The following is a 23,354-nucleotide window of genomic DNA, read 5'->3' on the forward strand; positions in this document are numbered from 1 at the left end:
TGTTATGTAAATTAAATAGTGATTTTAATTTAGTTTTGTCGTTTTTAATTTCTGAACCTCGTCTCTTTTAAGTTAAAAAAAGGTAATAATTAACTATTAACATTTAAACAACACCTTTCAGAAAGCATGAATCCCCTAAGGAAGAAAATAAAGAAAAAGAGAGCAGAAAATAAACTTTTTAAAAGAGAGCGCGTTATCAAGCAAAATGATCCATGATTTTTCCAACTCTCCAGTCCTGTCCGACTGTTTGAAACGGCTCTTAGCGAAGAAACTGGCCTGTGGAAGTTTTAACAGTTTTTTGTTTGTCTGTCTGAGTGCATTTTTAATTCAAGTCTTGGTCGGCTACTTAACTCGGTCTTCTAACAGATACACTATTAACTCGTAGGTAGACAGGACAATAGCCGTGTTTGGGATCTGCCGCATGAGCTGGGCAAAGAGTCCTCTGTAGAAGGCCAAGTAGCCCTCTTCCCGAAACACCAGCCGCGCCGTCTGGACAAACGTCTTGTACTTGGTGCCTTCCTCCCGTAGTCTTGTCCGTATAACCTCTAGGGTAGGAAAGAGAGACAAATTAAAGGTGTTGGAATAATAGAATTGTAGAGTTGGAAGGGACCTCTAGGGTCATCTAGCCCAAACCCCTGCAATGCCCATTTTAATTTTTCCTCAGTGAGTTAGCTGCCAGCATAGTGTGGCGGCAAACTCTTTTGCTTGCAAGAAATTTAGAATATGAACTTTCTGTATTTGCATAGGTTTTCTGTATTTTGCAGAATTTTGGTTTGCAAGAGGGGGACAAGGACACCCCTGCCGAACAACCAGGTATCACCCATCCTCTTTTCAAGCATACCTTCCAGCAGGGGTTGGGAACCATTTTAGCACCATTTTAGCTAGATCCTTATCAAAACTGGCAATTCCACAATGACATCAGGTGCAAGGTGCTTTCAAGTCCTGAACACGGGTCTTCAAAGCACCTTTCATGGCAATGCTAAAACCAAGTTGGCCCCCATTGCTTTTAGGAGGGGGTTCCACGCAAACCACTTCCCAAATCAGGAAGGTGTTTGCAAGAAATTCAGCTGAACCAAAAAGGATTTAACGCCCCACATCAGTGAATATGTGTGTATGCGTGCGCGTGCCGGGGTGTGTGTGTTAAATCCCACTAAGTTCTGCGATTTAAATCCTGCTTAAATCCTAGGGTGAAATCCTGCTCAGTTTGGATGCCAGCCCACCCACTCTCTGCTGAGAACAGATGTTCACAGCAAATGCAGGATTCAACCCTGCCATTCCACCCACCAGATGCCACAAGCAACATCAGCTGGCAGGCAGATGGGCATGGTTTGGGGGAAATGGCCATGCAGTCAGATTTGGACCCCCTGGCAGGCACCAGGCCTGGACCAGATTCCTCATCCCTGTTGTGAAACCAACCATAAGGGCTAGCAACTTGATTATGAATGAATGAATGAATGAGAATAAATAAATAGCTAAGGGAATCTTAGGAAGATGAACTGAAGGAGGTCAGTGCCTGGATGGAAGCCAGTCGATCAAAGGGTACAGCTCACGTACCATGTGGGTAAGCAATGCACGACGCACAGCCTTTAGAAATGGCAGCGGCGACCATCAATCCGAAGAAACTTGTGGAGTTCCGCTCTGTCCCGCCAGCGGGAGAAGGGGCCAACTGGACCTTGCTCACGTGCTTCTTCAGGCTCTCATAAATAGCAAAGCAGATGACAGTCTCAGAGATCCCAGCGTAGGAGGCAGTCAGGCCCCGATAGAAGCCGCGGACTCCTTCTGTCTGGTAGACATAGCGAGCGCATTGCAGCGTGTTCATCTGCTTCGAACCCCTGACTCTGGATTGCAAAAAAGGTGGGTGGGGATGGAGAGAGACAGCAATCAGTACCTTACTTGAATCAACATACGTGACTGGTGGTCTATAGCTGCTCTAGTCCTACTCCAGGAGTAGACCTACCAAAGCCAGTCAAGAATTTACTCTTGTAGAACTAGCATTAGCTGCAACCCAGAATTTCTCCCACCACCCTCCATCCTGAAAAATGAATAACCATCCATTTATTCCAATTTGTTAAGGCACGGTATGTATGTATGTATGTATGTATAGATAGGATTTGCACCCTACTCTTTGGTCAAAACGGTTCCCAGGGTGGCTGATGCACTGTCGAAACAAGACAGTCCCCTTACTTGCAGGGTTAAAATTTAAAAAACCCAACAAACACACACAGCACACAAGGGAGAGTGGACAGGAAGGGAAGAGGAAAACCAAAATCAAAACTCAAGACACCAGTTTCTAAACAGTTGTTCCCATAAAGACCAGCTGACACTGTTCAAAGGCAAGGAGGTGATGAAAGAAGCCTTCTCCTGCCTATCTCTCCTGCTGAGGCAGCTTGGTGGAGTGGCTGCCCCTAGGTGACACAGCTGAAGAAGACAGCGGCCCAGAATGAGATGCAGCCCCCAAGCGGAAAAGCCCCCCCCCAGCTATGCCTGTCTTTCAGAGCATCCTTTGCAAATACACCTTCCTTTCCCTTAGGTCTTGTTTCACCAGCTCAGCCCCTGGGATTACCTCCTTTCCAGTTGCATCCTGGTTTTCACCATCCATATGGGGTTCATCAGCGAGTTTGTGATAAAGGCTGCAAAACAGATGAGGGAGAAGGAAATTGGTTAACTTGTCAAAGCACTGAGAAAAAGGAAAGGACATCCGGGAAAAGGCAGCCTGGTGACAGGGCACATTTGGGCGCTTGCAGAAGGTCCTGGGCACATTGTCAGTTAAAGCAGATTGTTTAGCAATGAGTGGAAAGGGGCCACAGGGGCCACATCCTAGCTCTATGTACTTTGGACTACAACTCCCATTAGGTCAATGGTCCAGGATGATGGGAGTTGTAGTCCTGAAACATCCAGCGGGCCACAGCTTCCCCATCCCTCCTAGGCTCCTAGGACCACTATCCAGGAAGCACAAGCATCTGCTCTGGCTTTTTATTTAGACTATTTAGAACAGGGAAGGGGAACCTGTGGCCCACCAGACGTTGCCGGACTCCCAACTCCCATCAGCTCCAGTCAGTGTAGCTTGGTACTCAAGAGATGATGGGGGCTGTACTCCCATCACCTGGAGGGCACAGCATTGACCAACCTGGGACTACATGCACCGATGGTACCAACCTGGTTGTATATGACAACTTACAATGTTCCTAAGCAGATTTCTTCGCGCAAACAAAACTATTAAATATTAAATAAAAAGGGTTGTCATTGACTGCACTCATTGCCAATTAGTTTCTGGGCCCAATTCAAAGTGCTGGTTTTGACCGATAGAGCCTTCTTATTTTTATTATGCATTTTGTGTGTTTTATCTACAAATAAAGGAAGGTATACAAATCTTCACAACAACAACAACACTGTAGCCTGCAAGAAGTTTGTATATGGATAAGAAGCATCAAGTAAAAGAGATAGTTGTTTTGGTTTTTAAGATGTGTGCATCCCCCTTTCAGGAGGTACCACCTCACGTGTTTCATGTATGTATTAAATATGTATACTGCCCTTCATCCAAAGACCTCAGGGTGGTTCACAGCATAAAAATACAAGATAAAACACAAAATACATAGTAAGAATAAAACAAGCCAATAACTGCAAAGATTTAGAAAGGTTTTTATTCCGCTTAACCACAAAGCGCACGTAATAAAATTGTATACAATATACAGCTATAACTTGAGAAGAAGCATCTCTTGCACATCCAAGGAACATCACTTACAAGTAGCTCAGTGGCAGAGCCTCTGCTTTGCTTGCAAAAAGATCCCAGGTAGGGCTCAGAAAGACTCCCTGCCTGAAACCCTGGAGAGGTGCTGCAAGCCAGTGCGGACAGCACTGAGCTAGATGGAGCAACAGCCTGACAGCAGCTTCCATTTTTCAAAGACAAAGAACCTCCTGCAGTCCTTGTATGGAAAAAAGTTTATTTAATGTTGTTTCTTTCATCTCTGCTGGAGACAGTTTGACTGAAAAGCATTTTTGAAAACCAGTCTAAAAGTAGTTATCCAAATGTCTTTGTGCGTGTGTGCTCAGCACTAAACACAAATCTAAATCCACCCTTCCACTTTTTTAAAGAGCCCATTGGCATTTCCTGTAGGTTTCAGTTGTGTCCAGGACAGGTGGAACATCTCAAGCTGCCCTTACAAATTCAGAGAATGTCTATGCATGAAAGTGTGTGTACCACCTATGCAGGAGCTCTAGGTGGCAATGTTGAGTCATCTGTCCACTTCTGGATGTGATCAACAGAGGTGGCTTTGGGGCAGAGGAAAAGGGGTGGGCAATACTACCTTAGATCACCTGTCCATTGGCCCACCTGGTAAAACATTATCAACTCTGACTTTAGTGTTTTTCTACAGTCTCAGTCCTGACAGTAAGAGCTGTTTGACAGTGGAATTTGCTGCCAAGGAGTGTGGTGGAGTCTCCTGATTTGGAGGTCTTTACATCTGTCAGGAATGCTTTGATGGTGTTTCCTGCTTGGCAGGGGGTTGGACTGGATGGCCCTTGTGGTCTCTTCCAACTCTATGATTCTATGATTCTAAGTGATCTTTCCCATCACCTGTTACCTGATCTTTTTTTGGGGGGTGGGACAGATCCCAGGGATTGACAGGAAGGTGCCTTACACCAAATCAGGCCCTTAAGTCCACCTAGCTCAGTACTATTTACATGGGCTGGCAGTGGCTCTGTGGACTTGTACCCCAGCCTTCATCTGGAGATGCTGGGGGTTGGACCTGGGACCTTCTGCATGCGATGCAGGTGTTCCACCACGGAGCCAAAGGCCCTCCTGCTAAAAAATAAAGTAAGATTCTAGTCCTCATGGTTCTGCATAAAGGATTAATTAAAATGGGACTCAAGACCACTGGGCCCCTAAAGTTCAGTGTTGTCTATACTGACTGGCAGTGGCTCTTCAGGGTCGCAGGTTAAAAAGTCCTTTCTGACCTGGAGATGCCAGGGATTGAACCTGGGACCTTCTGCATGCAAAACAAGTGCTTTCCCTCTGAGCAGCAGCACTCAGCTGTTAACAGGAAGGCAGGCAATTATTTGCATCAGCCACTGCAAATTTGCATACACACGGTAGAACATTTAAAAACCAACTGAGCAGGTAAAATGGCCAGATCAAATTAATGGGAGATGCATATCCACGTTTCCCAGTAGCTTTCTGCAGAAAGGCACATGTCTCCAAAGTTATGTAAGCGGCCCATGTAACACTTAGTTTATTTCAAGCTCTGCTCTGGCTTGAGCTGGATAGCAGCTTGTGTAACTGGAGAGTGGCTCCAATACACACACAGATGCTCTGTGCCTGGAGATCGGCACTTCTGTTCCAATGCAAAATAAAAAGACAGACAGACAGAAAGAAAGGAAATGCACACAGGTGATCTGGTCTCAAAAGGGAGGCAGCTCCCTTATTTGAGAGACAGAAGGAAACTGTTGTTTTCGCAAAGAGGAAGTCAGTAACTGGGAATCACATGTGGGGAGAACCCTGCTGTTGCACTCAGTTCCTGCTTCCTGGCTTCCCAGACATCTAGTTGGGAACAGGATGCTGGAATCGATGGGCGACTGGACTGATCATGCAACGTTCAAATGCCTATATAGTTCAAACAAGACCTCACTTGTTACATATAACATTCAAACAAGACTTCACTTCTCTCAAGTCACTCTCACACCAGGCAAAATTAGGCAAAGCCAAACTTGGTGCAATATTTAACGTACACTGCTTAGAGCAGGGATCCTCAAACTAAGGCCCGGGGGCCGGATGCGGCCCAATCGCCTTCTAAATCCGGCCTGCGGAGAGTCCGGGAATCAGTGTGTTTTTACATGAGTAGAATGTGTCCTTTTATTTAAAATGCATCTCTGGGTTATTTGTGGGGCCTGCCTGGTGTTTTTACATGAGTAGAATGTGTCCTTTTATTTAAGATGCATCTTTGGGTTATTTGTGGGGCATAGGAATTCGTTCATTTCCCCCCAAAAAATATAGTCTGGCCCCCCACAAGGTCTGAGGGACAGTGGACCGGCCCCCTGCTGAAAAAGTTTGCTGACCCCTGGCTTAGAGGTTTATTTTTTAAGCAGTTTATTTAAAACCCTTAAATAAATAAACCTGGAAGTGATAACTGGAGAAATTAACCTCATTCGTTTAAGCACGCCTTTCCTGTTTTGAAAGGCTGATCCAGACACATGACTTGGTTACATCTGTTCATATATCTGTTTCAAAAGTGTTAACATTTTTTTTTTAAATACACTTTTATTTTTAGTTGCATTTTTTCATTACACAAGCGTCTACCTCCCTTGGCTCCTTTGGGAGGACGGGCGGGTTATAAATTTAAGAAATGAAATACACAGCCCCTCAACGCCAAGCATGATCTCATGGCTCCGTGGCAGAGCGTGAGACTCGTGTTGATCTCAGGGTCGTGGGTTCGAGCCCCATGTTAGGCAAAAGATTCCTGCATTGTAGTGGGATAGACTAAATGACCATTGTGGTCCCTTCCAACTCTACAATTGTATCTAGAATTTGGCCTTGTATTTATTCACTCCTGGTTTAAAGGTGTGCCTGTCTTCACTGCTGTATAGTGTCCAGCGAATGCTGAAGATGCACCTCTTTACACTGGCTTCTGATGCCTGAGACACGAGTTTTCAGAGCCCACCTAGTACCTGTGATTTGTTGTCTATTTTAACTGTTTTAAATTGTTAAATCAGTGTAACCTGCCCTGGGACCTGCTGGTGAAGAGTGAGTAATAAATTTAATGATAACGATGGACTTGCAGCCAGGCTGCTTGCCAGTCAAGTCTACCTGCCTCGGCTAGCATTCTGACGTCAGATGATTGCAAGGTGGATGGTCCCACCCACCTGTTAAAGTTAGCCTGTTGCAGGGAGGGGGAGGAGATAAAGATCCAGCCTGTTGGGCCAAAAAAGTTCTTCCCATCCACACCCTGAGACTGCCAGGCTGCCAACCCTTTAGCCTGGTTGGCCCCAATAGAGGCACAGTTGCTTTTGCGCAATGTATCGTGATAAAAAGCACTGGCTGGTAAACTACATCCCCTTCGATTAGGGTTACAAACCTGCAGAACCTGCAGAGCAGACATGGACGATGTTGCTGTTCGGCACAAAGATGTTATTGAACTGCTGCTTGGCCTTGGAGTAGCAGGCAAAATAGACGGCCCTGTGGGAGAGGTAAGAGGAGGGGTGGGGGAAAGGGCTCTGAGTTCTAATCATGAATTGAAGAGGCAAAGTCAGGTTGACTGAGAGTGGGTGTCCTTGTAAAGCGATGGCCTCTGACCTTTTTAAACCCCATTAAAAACAAAAACTTCGTTCAGCCTGTCTTAATAATAATAATAAGGCAAACAAAAATAGGCAGAATATTAGAATCATCATTTTTATTCAAACACTTTCCACTTGTCTGATCTTCTGAGCACAGACTTTGCTTTGTGGTTTGGGAGTACAACTCCCAACAGCCCCACAGGATGCATTTTCCACAACAGCTCAGAAAAATAAAAGGAGTCAGCTGTAGCTTCGAGAAACGCTGTACGTTGTGGGGGAAAGAGGTTTTGCACCCACAGCCAGAGATGTTCTGGACTTGCCAGATGCGGAAGATGGCTTGCACTGCTCTGATTACTTGCTGTGCCCTTCTTAGCCAAAAAAAGTGGCAATATATGCCCCCCACTTTTTTCTTATACAGCACACACATGAATAATCCAAACTAAGCTAATACTTTATGTATTTTATTCACATCTCATTTTTCCTCCAAGGAGCTCTAGGGCAGCGTACATAGTTCTTAGCCTCCAATCCCATTTTGTGCTCACAACAACCCTGCAAGGTAGGCAGGGGTGGCATATCCCATTTCACCACTTAGGGCGAAACAGGAAGTTCCGCCTTACCCTGCCGCCCGTTCCGCTGGTGGTGGAGAAGTGGCATCTGAATTGGTGCCGATTTCCAGCAAGATGTTGCAGAAATCTTGTGAGATCCCGCATGGTTCTCAAGATCTTGTGAGATTTCAGTGTTGGCACTGGAGGCAGCAGGGAGTCTGTGGGTACACCTTGGCCTTGAGGACTTCTGCCACCTGAGGCAATGGCGTCACCCCACCTCATGAGTGGGCTGGGCCTGCAGGTAGTTTAGGCCTAGATAAATAGTGACTGGATATCAATAGTGCCTTAGGGCCTGGCAAGCAAACAGAAGGAGGTCAGCGTTTTACAGCGGTACCCCGGGTTACGTACTTAATCCGTTCCAGGTTACAGTACGTAACCCGAACAATTTGTTCTGCGCATGCACAGACCGAAAAAACCCGCGAAAAACGCTCTGCGCATGTGCAAATTGCGCACGTGTCGGGTTGCGCTTCCGGGTTAGCGGAGTTCGTAACCCAAAAAGTACGAACCCAGAGCGTACGTAACCCGAGGTACAACTGTCTTTCTGTGGAGGGACAGCCACCTCTCCTATCCTTTCTCCCCAGTCCTGGCCCCAAAGAAGGATCCCAGAGCCAGAGCCATTAGCAAAGTGTTCCAGCTTTAGAACAAGGCTCCTATTCTCGTCAGAAAGGCTTTTTTTTAAAAAAAAACGAAACAAAACCTACAAATGTATCTTTCAGCTGGGATCTCAGTATTGTTGTCAAGGAGAAAGGCTCCTTTGGCCAGGGCTAAGCTGCCAGCCTTTGCAGAAGGGGAGAAATTCCCTTTCCTAATTAAATCATTACCCCAGACTGGAGAATAAAAGAGTGTGCAAGCTTGTCCAGCAAGATGGAAGACGGCAAGATGTTGCCAGAGTGGGGCATGTACAAGGAGGAGAAAAATGAGAAACTGGGAAGTCATTTTTAAGACAATGAGAACCCACTGCAAAATGCACACCTGTTGTGCAAAATCTTGCCTGCTTCAGGAGCTATGCAGGATTCTAAAGCAGTACCCCAGCCAACCCTGACTGCTGTTAATCCTGTTCAGGACTCCCTTCTGGCTGAGATGTTCACCACACATTCCATGTGCACTTTCAAGCCTATCTTGGCAACCTTGAGGACTAGAAACCTTGCTTTAACTTTTTTTTTTAAAAGGAAGAGAGCCGAGACTATGTAAATACTGAATTTCATATCTAGGATCAACACGATCTGGAGACATGTGTTAATCACTGGTCTGGGTCTGGTTTGTGCCTGGGAACCCCATGAATGGCGGGGTTCCATGATGGAATAAAGGCAGGATATACATCTAACAAAATAAATATAAAACCCTGGGAAAGGGCATGGACTCAGGTTTTTCCAAATTTATGCCTTCAATAAGCACAGAACCTCTCCAAGATTCCCTCTGTTTTGCACTTTAGAGGTTGTGCCCGACATTAACCCTACTCACAGTAGACCCCTTAAAATTTACAGACCTAACTTTGTCATTTTCCTTAATTTCAATGGGTCTTTTGGTTGGTTAATGTTGGTTATATCTTGAACCAACGGTTCTTGAATACGGTTTCCAACACACACACACACACACACACCCCGCAAAGACTGAGCAGAATACACATCTCTATCAAGCAAGTGAAATAATCCACTGCATATTTTTAAAGGCCCTGGTTTTGGCTCCCGGCAACCTTGGGCAGGTGCCCTCTGTGCCCTGCCAGGGTCTGCCAACACAAACACCTGTCCCAGAATCCTCAGCAGTAGATTTACCTGCTAGCAGGACTGTTGAGAAGTTGACTTCTCCCACAATGCTCCTGGGCCAATGATGCTCTGAAGGACTGTGGGAAATTGAAGCAGTTGCCTCTTGCTACTACCAGGTAAGTCTCTGGTGAGTTATATAACCAGAGTTCTAAGCCAAGTACTTTAAAGGCTTCTAAAAGATTAAAAAAGCAAGATGAGAACCAGTATGGTGCTGTGGCTTGAGTGCCAGACTAGGACCTGGGAGAGCAGGGTTCAAATCCCTACTTAGCCAGGAAGCTCCCTTGGGCCAGTCACTCACTCTCAGCCTAACCTACCTCACAGGGTTGTTGTTGTGAGGATAAAAAAGGAGAAGAATGTGTGACACTTTGAGCTCCTTGTAGGAAAGATGGCAGGATAGGAATGCAATAAATAGATTCGTACCTTGATGGCGCAACTCCAACCAGGTTGGGCCCCAGCCCACGGAATAGTGACCGTGGTCCCTCCTTTTCCAAAATGGATCTGCAGTTTGGGGGGGGGGGGTGAGAGAAGGGAGAGAAGATGAAGCAAAACATATCTGGACAGTCCGGGGTTAAGAACAGAGAGCAAGGACACAGTGAAAGGAGTGGGACCCCGTTTAGTACTGTGTAGAGCTGCTTAACATTTCTAGCTGGCCAAGCCCATTATACTCACTTCAGGACCCGGATGAGGCCCGGGGAGACGGACGTCTGACGGACCATTCCTTCGCCACTGATCGTGCCCAGCTGGACTTGCGGGTAGTAGACTGTGCGGAAGGCCAGTTTCGAAGACTGGAGCCTCGTCTTGATGACTTCCAGCGGACAGGTGAAGATGGCGCCCACTGTCCCACCACACCTGGAAAAAAACAACATAGAATACATCAGATGAAAGGGAAGAAACCACACAGACCTCAGTCCTGAGCATGTGATCCACCATACTGGCATGCTTACATGTGCCGCATTAACGGTCAGTCTTTCCGCGTGGCAGCAACTACTCTCTGGAACTACCCTGTTAGGTAGGCACTTTCACTGTACACTTTTTTGCACCTCCGAAGAACCGTTTTTGTTTAGCATTTTTCCATCTCTGCCGTATCAAGCAGTTGGTCCCTTACCTTTCTCACCCTGATCTGGCCACAGTGATCCATGCGACGGTCACCTCTACGCTTGATTATTGTAACTCCCTCTACGCGGGGCTGCCCTTGAAGCTGACCCAGTACTGGCCACGACTTGGTGGAACGTTCTGTCACAAGAGACCAGGGCCCTGCAGGATTTGACATCTTTCCGCAGGGCATGCAAGACGGAACTGTTCCACCTGGCCTTTGGTTTGGACTTCAGTCTGACCCTTATGTTTCCCTCCCCTTATGGTTTTGATTTATGGGCTACTACTAAAATGAGGCTGCATTTTAAATTTTATTTTAACCCGTATTTTAATTAACTGTTTTTTTTTTCTATTACGTTTTATTGTAATTTTATTGGTGTTAGCCGCCCTGAGCCTGGTTCTGGCCAGGGAGGGCGGGGTATAAATAAAAAGATTTATTATTATTATTACTCCAGACACCTAAAGTTTAATACACAGTTTTATTTTCTAAATGCGTATTACCAACTGTCAATTCTATTTTATATACTGCTTTTTTTGTAGGCCAGCTTATTTTTAACTTCTGACTCCCATTAAATAATTACAATGCCAATTTTCAAATTTTATGGAAACCAGTTAGAAGTTTTTACGATTAAGTGGTATACAGATTCAGTTAAATAAATAATAATGTGCCTCCAGAATCATTGGCAATGCAGAAGAGGTTCCACAACATATTTGAGGATGCGCTCTTGGTGAGGGGTGGGGAAGAAAGGTCCCCTGAACTTTTGAAAACCCAGATTTTAGAAAACCACACACATATAATAAGCCTTTGATACTTACACTATCAAACAAAAGCTGCTTATCCATGGCCTTGACACAGAAAAAAAGAAACTGTCCCTTCTAAACTAACTCTTTAAAAGATAGGAGCAAGAATTTATTTAGTTGCACTTTAAACAGCTGAATACAAATCACAGCCACTTGCCCTAGGAAGCTGCCTTGTATACCAACCCAGACCATTGGTCCATCCAGCTCAGTGCTGTCTATGCCACAAGTGGGGACCCTGTGGCCCTCCAGATGTTGATGGACTGCAGCTCCCATCATCCCTGATCATTGACTGTGTTGGCTGGGGCTGCTGGGAGCTGGAGTTCAACAGGTTCCCCATTCCCAAACTAGAGCATCACTTGTTTTTCTTGCCCCTGTGACTCTGTTCTAAGCTGACTGCCAGTCTGTAGGCCATGGCACCCAACCACCACTGGCAAAGCAGCTTCAGAAATCACTCCACAATCAAAGGGCCACTTCCCAGATAAACAAGACAGGAGCCATACAGGTCAGGTCACCACCTGTGCCCTGGACAAAGACAGGAGAGGGGCAGAACGTTTTGCCCTTTGTACTCCAAAAGGAACTTATTGCATATTCCCCGGAGCCAAGGCACAACTTAAGCCCCATTTTGCACAAATCAACAACCTGATCTGGTTACCTCCAAAAAGCATGGAGAGGGCAAGGCCTGCATCTAAAGCAGGTTTGGGAAATCCTTGGCCTTGCCTACAACTCCCACCATACATGGCCATTGGTCATGCTTGCTGGGGCTGATGGGAGTTGTAGTTCAGCAAAGGTAGGCTCCAGCGTCCATCAGTCACAGACAGCATGGCCAATGGTGAAGGATAATGGGACTCATAGTGAAACATCTGGAGAGCTGAAGGCTCCCAATTCCTGGCTGCTGTGTCACACCTGTAACCTGGGCACCAGGTCTGTGTGTGAGGGAGAGGGAGAGAGCAGAGTCCATAGTCCATGGAATGACAGACACCAGGGGCCTTTGAAAACCAGCTGTTATCTGAGCTTCTCTGTGCTCTGTGTACAGAACCAGAGGTTTGACATTGGCTTTCAAGCTTTGCAAATACAGCCACAGCCAACGCAATCAGGTTGCATTCCTCCCTCTCATGGTACACAAGCCCGGTGCTGTTCACAAGTCCGTGGAGCCTAAAAGAGGATCAGCACGGGGAGATGAGGAGAGAGAGAGAGAGAGACAGATCACTGCAACCAACCTGAATGTGTTCTGAGAGTCTCAAGATTTTAAAAACGGAGCACCTCTAAAACACAAACAAAGGTTTACAGCAAGCAACTGATGGGCACATATCTGGCTGAAGAAAGGAGGGACTAGGTGCAACAAACAAACACCCACAGAAAACATGCCCACCTAGGAATGAACGCTGGTTACTGAAATAACAACTATGCATGGCTTGCGTATTCTTAAGCATCTCTGCGCAACAAAGAAACTAGAACCTTGGCTAAGCTGCAGCAAAAAAATCCAATTCTTGGGCTGCCAAGGACAATTACAACCTTGTGTGCATGACAGGAGTGGCCTGATCCCCTGGCCACTCAATTTAATCCAGTGATCACTGCGTGCTGGCATCCAATGGATGTCAAGCCATGGTATGGGGTCCTGGGTGGGCACAGGAGCACCTTCAAAAAAGCAGGTAACATGAAGGCAGTGTATAAAATGGGCTCCTCCCTTCAATGGTATCGTCACTGTGCCCCAGTTATACAATTTTAGAAAGGGAACAAAGATGCTTTCGGTGGCTAAGCTTTTTCTCCGCTGGCTTTTTATAGAGCTTCTTAGCAGCCAAGCCTGCTGCCAAAGGAGGCCAAGAGGGGGTCATGTGAAAATTATACGGAAAAGCCAAGAGGGAGAGCAGGGGACTGAGAGCCAGATGAAACACCCCCCCCCCAAGTCACTGGCTGGCAGGTGAAGGTTTTGAGACCCCTCTTTGGTCTTGTTCCTGGCTGCTCCCCCCCCCCCCCCGGCCAATCATTTATTGTAGGTCTAGGAAACATTTGGTTCTCTATATGTTGCTGAATTTTAACTATGGAGAGGGGTGATAGGAGCTGTAGTTCAGCAACAGTTTAATAATTGGTGCACGTTTGATATCCCCACTATTCCCTCCCTGTCCTTTTTCCCTTGTGTGTCATGGTTGGTTTTTTTTGTTTTGTTTTGTTTTTTAAATAAATTGTAAGCCTGTGGACAGAGACTGTTTTGATGGTGTGTAAGCCCTCTAGGAGTCTTTTTGGCTGAAGAGCAGGGTGCAAAAGGTCTAGATCAGCCTTTCTCAACCTTGGGTCACCAGATGCTATTGGACGACAGCCAGAGGCGTACCAAGCCGCTTGGCTGCCAGGGGCGGCAAGCCAAGTGGCACCCCCCGGGGATGGGGCCTCGCTCCGTAGCGTATGCGTCATGACGCAGGTGCTGTGGAGCGCAGCCCTGGCAGACTGAGCATGTCCACAGCAGCCTGGGCAGACTGCGCATGTCCGCACATGTGCAGTCCACCCGGACTCCCAAGCCGCCACCCAGCACCCCTTCCGTGCGGCACGGAAGAGCTGCCAGGCGGTGGCTTGGGAGTCGCACTTGCGGTGTGTGTGTGTGGCCGGGCGGTGGCTTGGGAGTCAGTCTGCCCGGACTCCCAAGCCGCCGCCTGGCCACTCCCCCCCTTGCAAGGGTGACTCCCAAGCTACCAAACAAGCAGCCACCACATGGAAGGGACAGAAAAGGGGTGCTGGGCGGCAGCTTGGGAGTCCGGGTGGACTGCGCATGTCCGCAGCAGCCTGGCCGGACTGCGCATGTCCACACATGCACAGTCTGTGCAGGCTGCTGCAGACATGCACAGTCCGCCCAGACTCCCAAGCCGCCGCCCAGCACCCCTTCCGTGCGGCAGCTGCTCACGTGAAAGGGCAGCCAGGCGGCGGCTTGGGAGTCACACTCGTGGGGGGGGTGGCATAGAGTGTCACCCTCCCCAGGCTGGAACCCGGGGCGGAACGCCCCAAGCCCCCTTGTAGGAATGGATTCCATAGTTTTAAATGGATGCTTTGCATAATTGCTATAACTTTTGTCTGTCCTGTGCCTTCCCTTCCATTACAGTATTTATTAATGCAGTACAGTGGTACCTCGAGTTACAAACGCCTCAGGGTTACAAATGCTTCAGGTTACAAACTCCGCTAACCTGGAAGAGTTACCTCGAGTTGAGAACTTTGCCCCAGGATGAGAACGGAAATCATGTGCCGGCGGAGCAGCGACAGCAAGAGGCCCCATTAGCGAAAGCACGCCTCTAGTTAAGAACGGACCTCCAGAATGAATTAAGCCCACAAGACAGGGCATGAAAGCAACAGGTGTCTCCCAGTTATTTATCCTAAGCACCCTGAAAGATAGACTTCCTCTGTAAATGGAGGCTCCATGAAGCTAAGCTGTTCAAATAAGCTCCTGCTGCTAAGCTTCACACCCTCCGCAAACTAGCTGAACTGTATCTTAATAGTTGTTGTTTTTTAATCAGCATTCTGAAATTCCGCAATGTAGGATCTGTAATGGCTTGTTTTTTGTATATATGTATTATGTACTTATATACTTGAGTATAAGCCTAGTTTTTCGGCACATTTTTTGTGCTGAAAAAGCTGCCCTCGGCTTATACTTGAGTGAGGCGGGCGGTGGGGGCGGCGAGAAAGAAGCCCTTTCTCTCCGCTCGTGCCGCCGCCACCCGCTCACCCCAGTCCACCATTCCTTAAGCATACAAGAATGGTGGTTCTTTACTCTCCCCAGGCAGCTTGTTCCATTCCTGAACTGCTCACATAAATGCAAACCTTAGACCCCAGAAGGCAGAAAGCCTATCAGTTAAGGAAGTATTAAAACCCCACAGGTGCTCACTTTCCCTGGCTCCTGCTTAAACAGGACAGGATCCCTGCCTTCTCTGTATAACACAAGGGAACATTGCGCTGTGGGTTAAACCACAGAGCCCTAGGGCTTGCTGATCAGAAGAATGGTGGTTCAAATCCCCACGACGGGGTGAGCTCCACAGCGGCAAAGGAGGAAGAGGAAGGAGCAGCCCAAAGGGCTGCTTTCGGGCTGCTCGTTCCTCCTCCTCCTCCTCCTCCTCCTCCACCACCACCACAGCGGCAAAGGTGAACCGGCTTATACTCGAGTCAATAAGCTTTCCCAGGTTTTTGTAGGAAAATTAGGTTCCTCGGCTTGTATTCGGGTCGGCTTATACTCGAGTATATACGGCACATAGAAACATAAGACAGGACACAAGCATATCAGATAACACTTAAAACAAAACAAACTGAAAACACCCACTGATTATTGTACAATTCAAGTCATCTACTGTAAACACCCACACTAATATTTTCAGGTATTGCATTACTCGTTTTCCTTCCTCTTTCCGCAGGAACATTGTCAATCGAAAGCACGGCACTGAGATATGGTAAATCCCAGGGCAGATGAGTTTAGGCATATTAAACAAAAAGGAAGCGAGGGCTACCTTTGGCAAATGAAGCAACAGCAAATGACGAGTTCCATAACTGAACATGACCAGGGGAGGAGTACAATTGTGGCCTTATATTTGTATGCACCATACTAGGGGCTGTGCCCCAACTCGCTCCACTCGCCAACCCCACTGCCATTCCCCAACCTTCACTCCCTAGAATGTCCCCTTCCCACCACATGCAACCACTAAGCTTTCTTTTCTTGACCTCTTGGATTGTTCTTCATGCAAATCCCGGTTTGTGATACGGCTCTGCAAATCCTCCAGTGGGGGCTGCGTGACGACAGCCTTACATTTTTATGTATAGAGGAAGAAAGTCAAACCCTTCCCCAGCAAAAATCAGCAACGGCTCATTCACACACACTCACACAGAGACGATATCATGGTGCGTCTAAGTTGGCCTTCTGTGGGCTTCCTTCTAAAAGTAAGGCGCAAGGTTACCAGGCGTGTTGGCATGCTCCTCCAGCCGCCCCGTTTAGTGCGAAGAATGTTTTGATTGCACGCACACCCACACGCCCTCCGACGAGCCCCCCGTGAGTGATATCACATGTTTTGCAAAACATTCCGACTTCTCTCCAAGACTTGGCAGGCATCCTCAGAGCACCAGCTGTTTACCTCTTCTGCCAGGCTCGAACTCTTTTTAACCTTCTCCAGAGAGACTACTCCCCATGCCTACCTTATATATCGAAAGGGAGCACTGCAGATGGATGTCCCCATAGTTCAAAGGAAAAGCTGTACATTCAGAAGGTGCCAGGTTTGATCCCTGGCATCTACAAGTAGAGGTGATAAAAGTGGTATGATTTGGGAGAGACTGAGCCCCCAAGCATCTTTGAGGTCTGCTTGCATCCTGGACAAAATTGGTCGCAGAATCATAGAACTGTAGGCTTGGAAGGGGTTCTAAGGGTAATCCAATCCCCTGTACGTAAGTTCCAAGAAGCATGGGTATAGTTCAATAAACCATGCATACCTTTTCGTGCACTCAAATCTGTTTCCATACAGTGGGAGGTGGGGAGAAGGGTTGTGGCTCACTGTGGCTTTGGACAAGCTGCTGGCTTTCAGTCTGTAAAATGGGGCAAGTGGACCTCAGAAACCACACAAAAGCTTTTCAAGTGCTTTGCGAAAGAGAAGTATAAACTACAAGACCAATTCAAAGCAGTCCTTGACAACCTGGTGCCCTCCAGATGTTTTGAACGAAGCCTCCCGTAGCCACAGCTCAGTGACAGAATGTCAGCTCTGCACACCAAAGTTTCCAGCCTCAATCCCAAAATGCATCTCCAGGCAGTGTTGGGAATACAGAGTTAGATGGACCCAATAAAGCACCTTACTTTGCTTCTAGATTTAGATTAAGCCAACAGTTACGCAATAGGACCATTAAAAAAATAAAATAAACAAATTTGGCAACCAAGACTCACACCGTTCACTCAGCCAAGAAGTAGCCAATGTATTAAAGAGCTTTCCTGGGCGTGCAAGCCATTCCCTCTGCTGTACACCTGCAACCCCATGCACCGCCGCATTAATAGCTGCACCGTCAGCATGAACGGTTCACAGATGTCACTGTGGATTTCAACAAAGCACACTGAGCAACTCTGGAGGCCTGCAACAGCCGGTGCAAACCGGCTCTGCGGAATAATTATCCTTTGCGGCAACCAATTCTGCAGGCACTGGGGGTGGGTTTGTTCTTTTTCCCACATTCTTGCCCCCAAACAAGGAAAGCTACTGAAAAGCAGCCTGCTGTGGATCCAAGGGAAACATTTTGCATCATTCCAAAGAAGAGCCAAACATCTCAGATGTGCCGAGGAACAAAGGAGGACTTCAGAAAAGCAAAAAGAGGGTTTTTGCAGCAGGTACGGGAGACATCCATGACAAGCTGACATCTCGTGTCACTGACAATCACTGTAAGCACTACATGGACCAATGGCCTAATCAGTATAAGGCAGCTTCCTTTGTTCATATATTTTAAGGGAACAGCTGTAGCTCAATGATAGAGCACCTGCTTTGCACAAAGAACCTCCCAGGTTCCATTCCTAGGTACGGCTGGGAATTGTCCCCTGCCTGAAACCCTGGAAAGCTGATGCCAACCGGTAGGCATCTAGGCTGAGCTAGATGGACCAATGGTCCAACTTGCTGTAAGGCAGCTTTTTATGTTCCTATTTGTCCCAGATATAGTTGGAGGGGATGGATGCAGCCTGTGGGCCTCAGCCTCCTTTCAAAAGCCATCTACAAGTGATCAGTTCTGACCTCTTGGTTTCGAGATCATCAAGGAAACCAAGCCTTATGAGGGATGGTTTGAGGGAGTTGGGTATGTTTAGCCTGGGAAAGAGGAGGCAGAGATAAGATATGACAGCCATCTTGAAATATCTAAAGGGCTGTCAAATGGAGGATGGAGCAAGCTTGTTTTCTTCTGCTCCAGAGGGTAGGAACGGAACCAGTGGATTCAAGTCACAAGAAAGGGGATTCTGACTTAACATCAAGAACAGCTTTCTGAAAGCAAGAGCTGTTTGACAGTGGAACAGTCTCCTAGGAGATGTGGTGGATTCTCCTTCATTGGAGGCTTTTGAGCAGAAGTTGGATAGACATCTGTCATGGATACTTTAGTGGAGATTCCTACATTGCAGGGAGATGGGACTAGATGACCCTCACTGTGCCTTCCAGCTCTACAATTCTATGATTCTACTAGTGGTTTCAGCCCGTTAAAATAACGGGCGCTAGAACAGAAGCTGCCTCCCTCCCTCTCACTCCTCCTCCCTCCCTCCCTCCCTGTGGCCGGCCGGACTCCGTCTCCTCTCCCCCGGCCTCTATCATGTCTTCTTCCCCTTCTCCGGAGACGGGGCCGGGGTTCGAGCGCACCCTGGCCCGGCGGGACGGCTCGGCGGGACTCCGCCTCGGGCAGCGCTCGGCGGGCGGGACGGGCTGCGTGGTGTGGGACGCGGCGCTGGTGCTGGCGCGCTTCCTCGACAAGAGGGCCGAGGACTTGGAGGCGGCGGGCCCGGCGGGGCTCCCTCTCCGCCGCAAGGCCGTGCTCGAGCTGGGCGCAGGCACCGGCCTTGTGGGCCTCATGGCCGCCAGCCTCGGGTACGTCGCCGCCGCGGCCGGGCCTCGCCTCAGAATCGCCGTGGGGGCTGCCGTCTCGCTCAGTGTGGCCTACATGGACTGGCAGCAGCGGCACCCTGGAGCCTTTAAGAATGACAATAATACTCCTCCTCCCTTCTCCTCCCCTCCCGCGGCAGTGGCAGTTGAAGCGGAACGCCGGCGCTCCGCGGGGGCGGGCTGCTCTGGGCAGCTCCCGGGCTGCTAGGCCTCGGGGCTCTTGTTGTAGCGGCGGCAGCGGCAGCGTGGCCTTCCTCCTTGGCCTCCCCTCTCTTCTGGAGCGCCGGCGTTCCATTTCAACTGCCCCGCTTCAACTGCCGCCGCTGCTCCCGGCCCGATGTCTCTCCATCCAATCCCTGTGCCCCTGGGGCGCATGCTCAGTAGCGCAAACCCAGAGACACAGAGACTGGACAAAGAGACACTTGCGTTTTATATATATAGATGATCTCCTGAGCCCCTAGTGGCTTGCTGCATGGGATGGGAGACAGAAAAAGGAAGTGGGGTGAGCCAGAGAGAAAGAAAAGGGGGTGACCCAGAGAGAGGAGGGAGGAAAATTAAGGACGGCAGGACAGGGGGTAACCCAAGGAAATGAAAAAGGGGGCCACTGATTCTAGCCCCATCCATCACTTTTATTTACACCCACTCATGCAGGAATGTGGCTCTCAAGAAGATAAAAGAGGCTGCTCCCCCTCCCCCATTTTAAACATTCAATAAAACAATAAAGAGTAAAATAAAACAAACTCTTTGTCACTCAGGTTTATTAATGTTTATTAATGAGGCCCAGACAGGTCTCCCTCTTGCCCCACCAGCTCAACTTGAAGGGGGAGGGGGGAATCTGTCTTTTTTCCTGCCACTTTGTTTGCTGCCAGATATATATTAAAGCAAAGGGAAACTGCTAACGCCAGCTCCCTCCAGCACTACATAATGCAGGCAACACCAGGAATTTAGCAAAGACAATGGCCTGCAGCCAACGTTACTCCTACTCAGAGTAGTCCAACTGAATTAGTGAGCCTAAGTTCACCTATGTGGGACTAACATGGGAGGCAACCCGTTCATTTCAGTGGGTCACCTCTGAGCAGAACCTAGCGGGACACAAGCCAATGCTTTTTGCACAAATAATGCACAAGCAGCTCATGGAACGTATTGCAAATGACTGCTGGCTTTTGACAGCATTTTGAGAGGGGAGAGGTCCCATAACAACCAGCAGTCATGTTAACTGAATGGATCATCCTGGCTCAGAGGCAGTCTACCTTTAAATGCTAGGGACCAAGGACAAATGGCAGGGAAGAAGCATTTGCCTTCGTGCCCTGCCACACGGACTTCCCAGAAGCAACGGGAGAACCACTGCTGGGCAACAGGGTGGTGGGCTGGAGAAAAAAGAAAGCCTGGCTCAGTCCAAGGGTCACGCCCAAATGATGGTCAGGGGTGGGGGATAAAGATTGGCGGAACAACAATACCCTAATAGACCCTCTCTTTAAGGCAGTGTCAAAAATTAGCCAGGTGCGTTTTGTGACAGGTGCGGGTCCAATTGCAACCACACAGAGGTTTCTGGGTGCCAGGTAGGTAACTGACATCTCCATATGGCTGGCCTCTCCAGTTTTCGTAAGCAGAACAGTTTATTTATTGCATTTATATACCATCTTTTCCTCCAAGGAGTACATGGTTCACCCCCCTTCCTCAGTTAATCCCTACAACAACCCTGTGAGGTAGGTTAAGGGGCTGTGACTGGCCCAAGGTCACCCAGTGAGCTTCATGACTGAGTGGGGATTTGAACCCTGATCTCCCAGGTCCTAGTCTGACACTCTAACCACTACACCACACTGGTTTCCTAGAGTCCTTTTGCTATGGGGCAGCTATATAGGTTTAAGGTGCCATTTGGTGATTAGCTAATATATCTGAGTTCCTAACACTAATTAAGGAACTTTACCCAAGGATCTTTTCTGCTTAAGTGAAGGAGAAACCATTTAGCTTGGAACAGCAATTATTGACTGTACTGCAGAGCTAGAAAATCCCATGTGCCTGGTTGCCTGGACATCTTAAAATAATGTTGGTACCTAAAGAACTATTTTTTTTTATTCCCTCAACAGATTCCCATGGCTAAGGAAAGGAAGGAATCACTTCAGGGAAGGGGGCACACTTTCCAGCATTTATTTCCAGCATTAAGAGACTGCCTTTCAATATGAAAGCATTATTATGATGGTCTGATTTTTTAAAAAACACTGCATGAAGGCCACACAAAATAACTGAACAAACACAAAAGAGATAAAGATGGTGAGGATTTGCAAATGCTTTGAGGGAACGGAACAGTTTTCACCCAGGAATGAGAGGTGATGCAGGAAAGATGCAGACCTCTGAGAGGAGGAGCCACCACAACAAAAGGCCCTGCACTGAGGCAATTACGACCAAACCTATCCCAAAGGACAAAAAGCTGGTGGCCATCATTGGCTCGTCCTGCAGGAGTGAGTTCCATAGTTTAACTATGTGCTGCATGAACAAAGACTTTCTCTTACCTGTCCTGAATCGTTCAACATTCAGCTTCATGGGTTGTCCACGGGTCCCAGCGTTATGAGAGGGGGAGAAAACCTTTTCCTCTATCCACTTTCTCCAGACCATGTATCACTTTAGACACCTGTCACCTCTTGCCTTGCCTTTTCTCTAGACTAAAAAGCCCCAAATGCTGCAACCTTTCCCCTCGCAAGGGAGTTTCTCCATCCCTCGATCATTCTGTTTGCCCTTTTTCAAACCTTTCAAAATCTGCAGCACCCTTGCAGAGGTAGGGTGATTTGCTTCCAAAATAAATTTTGGCAACTCACGCCAGCCAGTGAGCCAAGCTGCATATTCAGGAGCGAAGTGCTTAATTTGTGGGGCAGGGTTGAGGCCCAATACTATTCCCTCAAATGCTGGCTCTGAAGATACATACTGAACACACACAGATATATAAATATATGCAAGCAGAATTCTGCAAAATAGCAAATACAGTAGGTGGTGTGGGGGGACGGGACTAATTGTTTTAACAACCACAAACTATTGGTTTCCACGTGCAGGTCCAAGTCTCAAGACCACACCAGGGAGAAAGTGCTGCTATACTGGCATTCCGCCTTGCAGGGACAGCTTTATATAAAGGAAGGCAAGAAGCCCTTTAGCTAATAAACTCCCTTTCATCCTGGATTCCATCATCTTGCGGTGGAGAGAATCTAAGCCCTAAGTAATTATTTATACAGATTTAGAAAGGAGGGAGTGGGAAAATAAAAGCTTGCAAAGGAATGCAGATATTGAGAAAACTGCCTCCTGTATTTCAAAATCCTAAGCACACTTCCCAGGAAGTAAGGTCTATTGAACTCACAGAACTGTAGAGCTGGAACGGACCTGAGGGTCCTTGCAATGCAGGAATCTCAACTCAATGGACCTTCCTTGGATGAAATGATGCCTTGGATTAAGTGTACATGCACACGAAAGCTCATACCAAGAACAAACTCAGTTGGTCTCTAAGGTGCTACTGGAAAGAATTTCCTATTTTGTTTAAAATAAAAGAGTCTTTGTAACAAAGGCTTCATCCCTGTGGGTCCCCTGAAACCAAACCCAAACCTCTGGGGGTTGCATCCAATGTCCGTCCTACACTGAGTAGACACACTGAAATTAAAGAACATGGCTAACACAAGTCCATCAATTCAGTGGGTCTACTCTGAGTAACAGTATATTTTATTACATTTATATCCCACTTCAAGGTGAAGTACATAGTTCTCCTCTTTTATTTTATCCTCACAACAATCCTGTGAGGTAGGATAGGCTGAGAGGCAGTGACTGGCAGAAGGTTACACCTAAGGCCAAGTGGGGATTTGAACCCTGGTCTCCCCCAGGGTTTATAACACTCTCCGGGGTTTCTCAAAGTTGGGTTTCCAAGTTGTTGGACTACAGCTCCCATCATCCATAGCTAGCAGTGGCAAGGGAAGATGAAGTTTGAGAAACTAAACACTATGTCGCACTGGCTCCACATTTTATAAAGCATCACACACAGTATATGAAAGAATAACATGAATAAGGAATCACTTAGCTGTGATTCCTGCATTGCAAGGGGTTGGACTAGATGACCCTTGAGGTCCTATACAAATCTATGATTCTATGAATTTCAGAAGGGTTCGCCGATGTCACAGCTCTGAATGCATGGTATGGATGTGACTGTGTACACCTGGTCAGGTGGGAAGAGCATAAAAAGCAAAGTCAGAGGGAGATGAAACACAGGAAGTTACAGAAAGTGCTAATTA

At 47.6% G+C, this 23,354-nt stretch overlaps 1 protein-coding gene across 2 annotated transcripts in view; it reads right to left on the minus strand.

Moving 5' to 3' along the window:
- The window catches only part of SLC25A33 (solute carrier family 25 member 33), a 52,398-nt gene continuing 29,044 nt past the window's right edge, over nucleotides 1-23,354 (minus strand). For both annotated transcript variants that reach the window (XM_033156245.1, XM_033156244.1), the window contains exons 2-7: nucleotides 10,304-10,483; nucleotides 10,055-10,132; nucleotides 7,068-7,168; nucleotides 2,564-2,630; nucleotides 1,555-1,838; nucleotides 1-545 (exon numbers count right to left, since the gene is read on the minus strand). In XM_033156245.1, the coding sequence (XP_033012136.1) occupies nucleotides 343-545; nucleotides 1,555-1,838; nucleotides 2,564-2,630; nucleotides 7,068-7,168; nucleotides 10,055-10,132; nucleotides 10,304-10,483 (913 nt within the window). In that variant the 3' untranslated portion in view covers nucleotides 1-342. The remainder of the gene's footprint in view (nucleotides 546-1,554; nucleotides 1,839-2,563; nucleotides 2,631-7,067; nucleotides 7,169-10,054; nucleotides 10,133-10,303; nucleotides 10,484-23,354) is intronic.

The sequence above is a fragment of the Lacerta agilis genome, chromosome 8, assembly GCF_009819535.1.
Source record: "Lacerta agilis isolate rLacAgi1 chromosome 8, rLacAgi1.pri, whole genome shotgun sequence".
Classification (NCBI taxonomy): Eukaryota; Metazoa; Chordata; class Lepidosauria; order Squamata; family Lacertidae; genus Lacerta; species Lacerta agilis.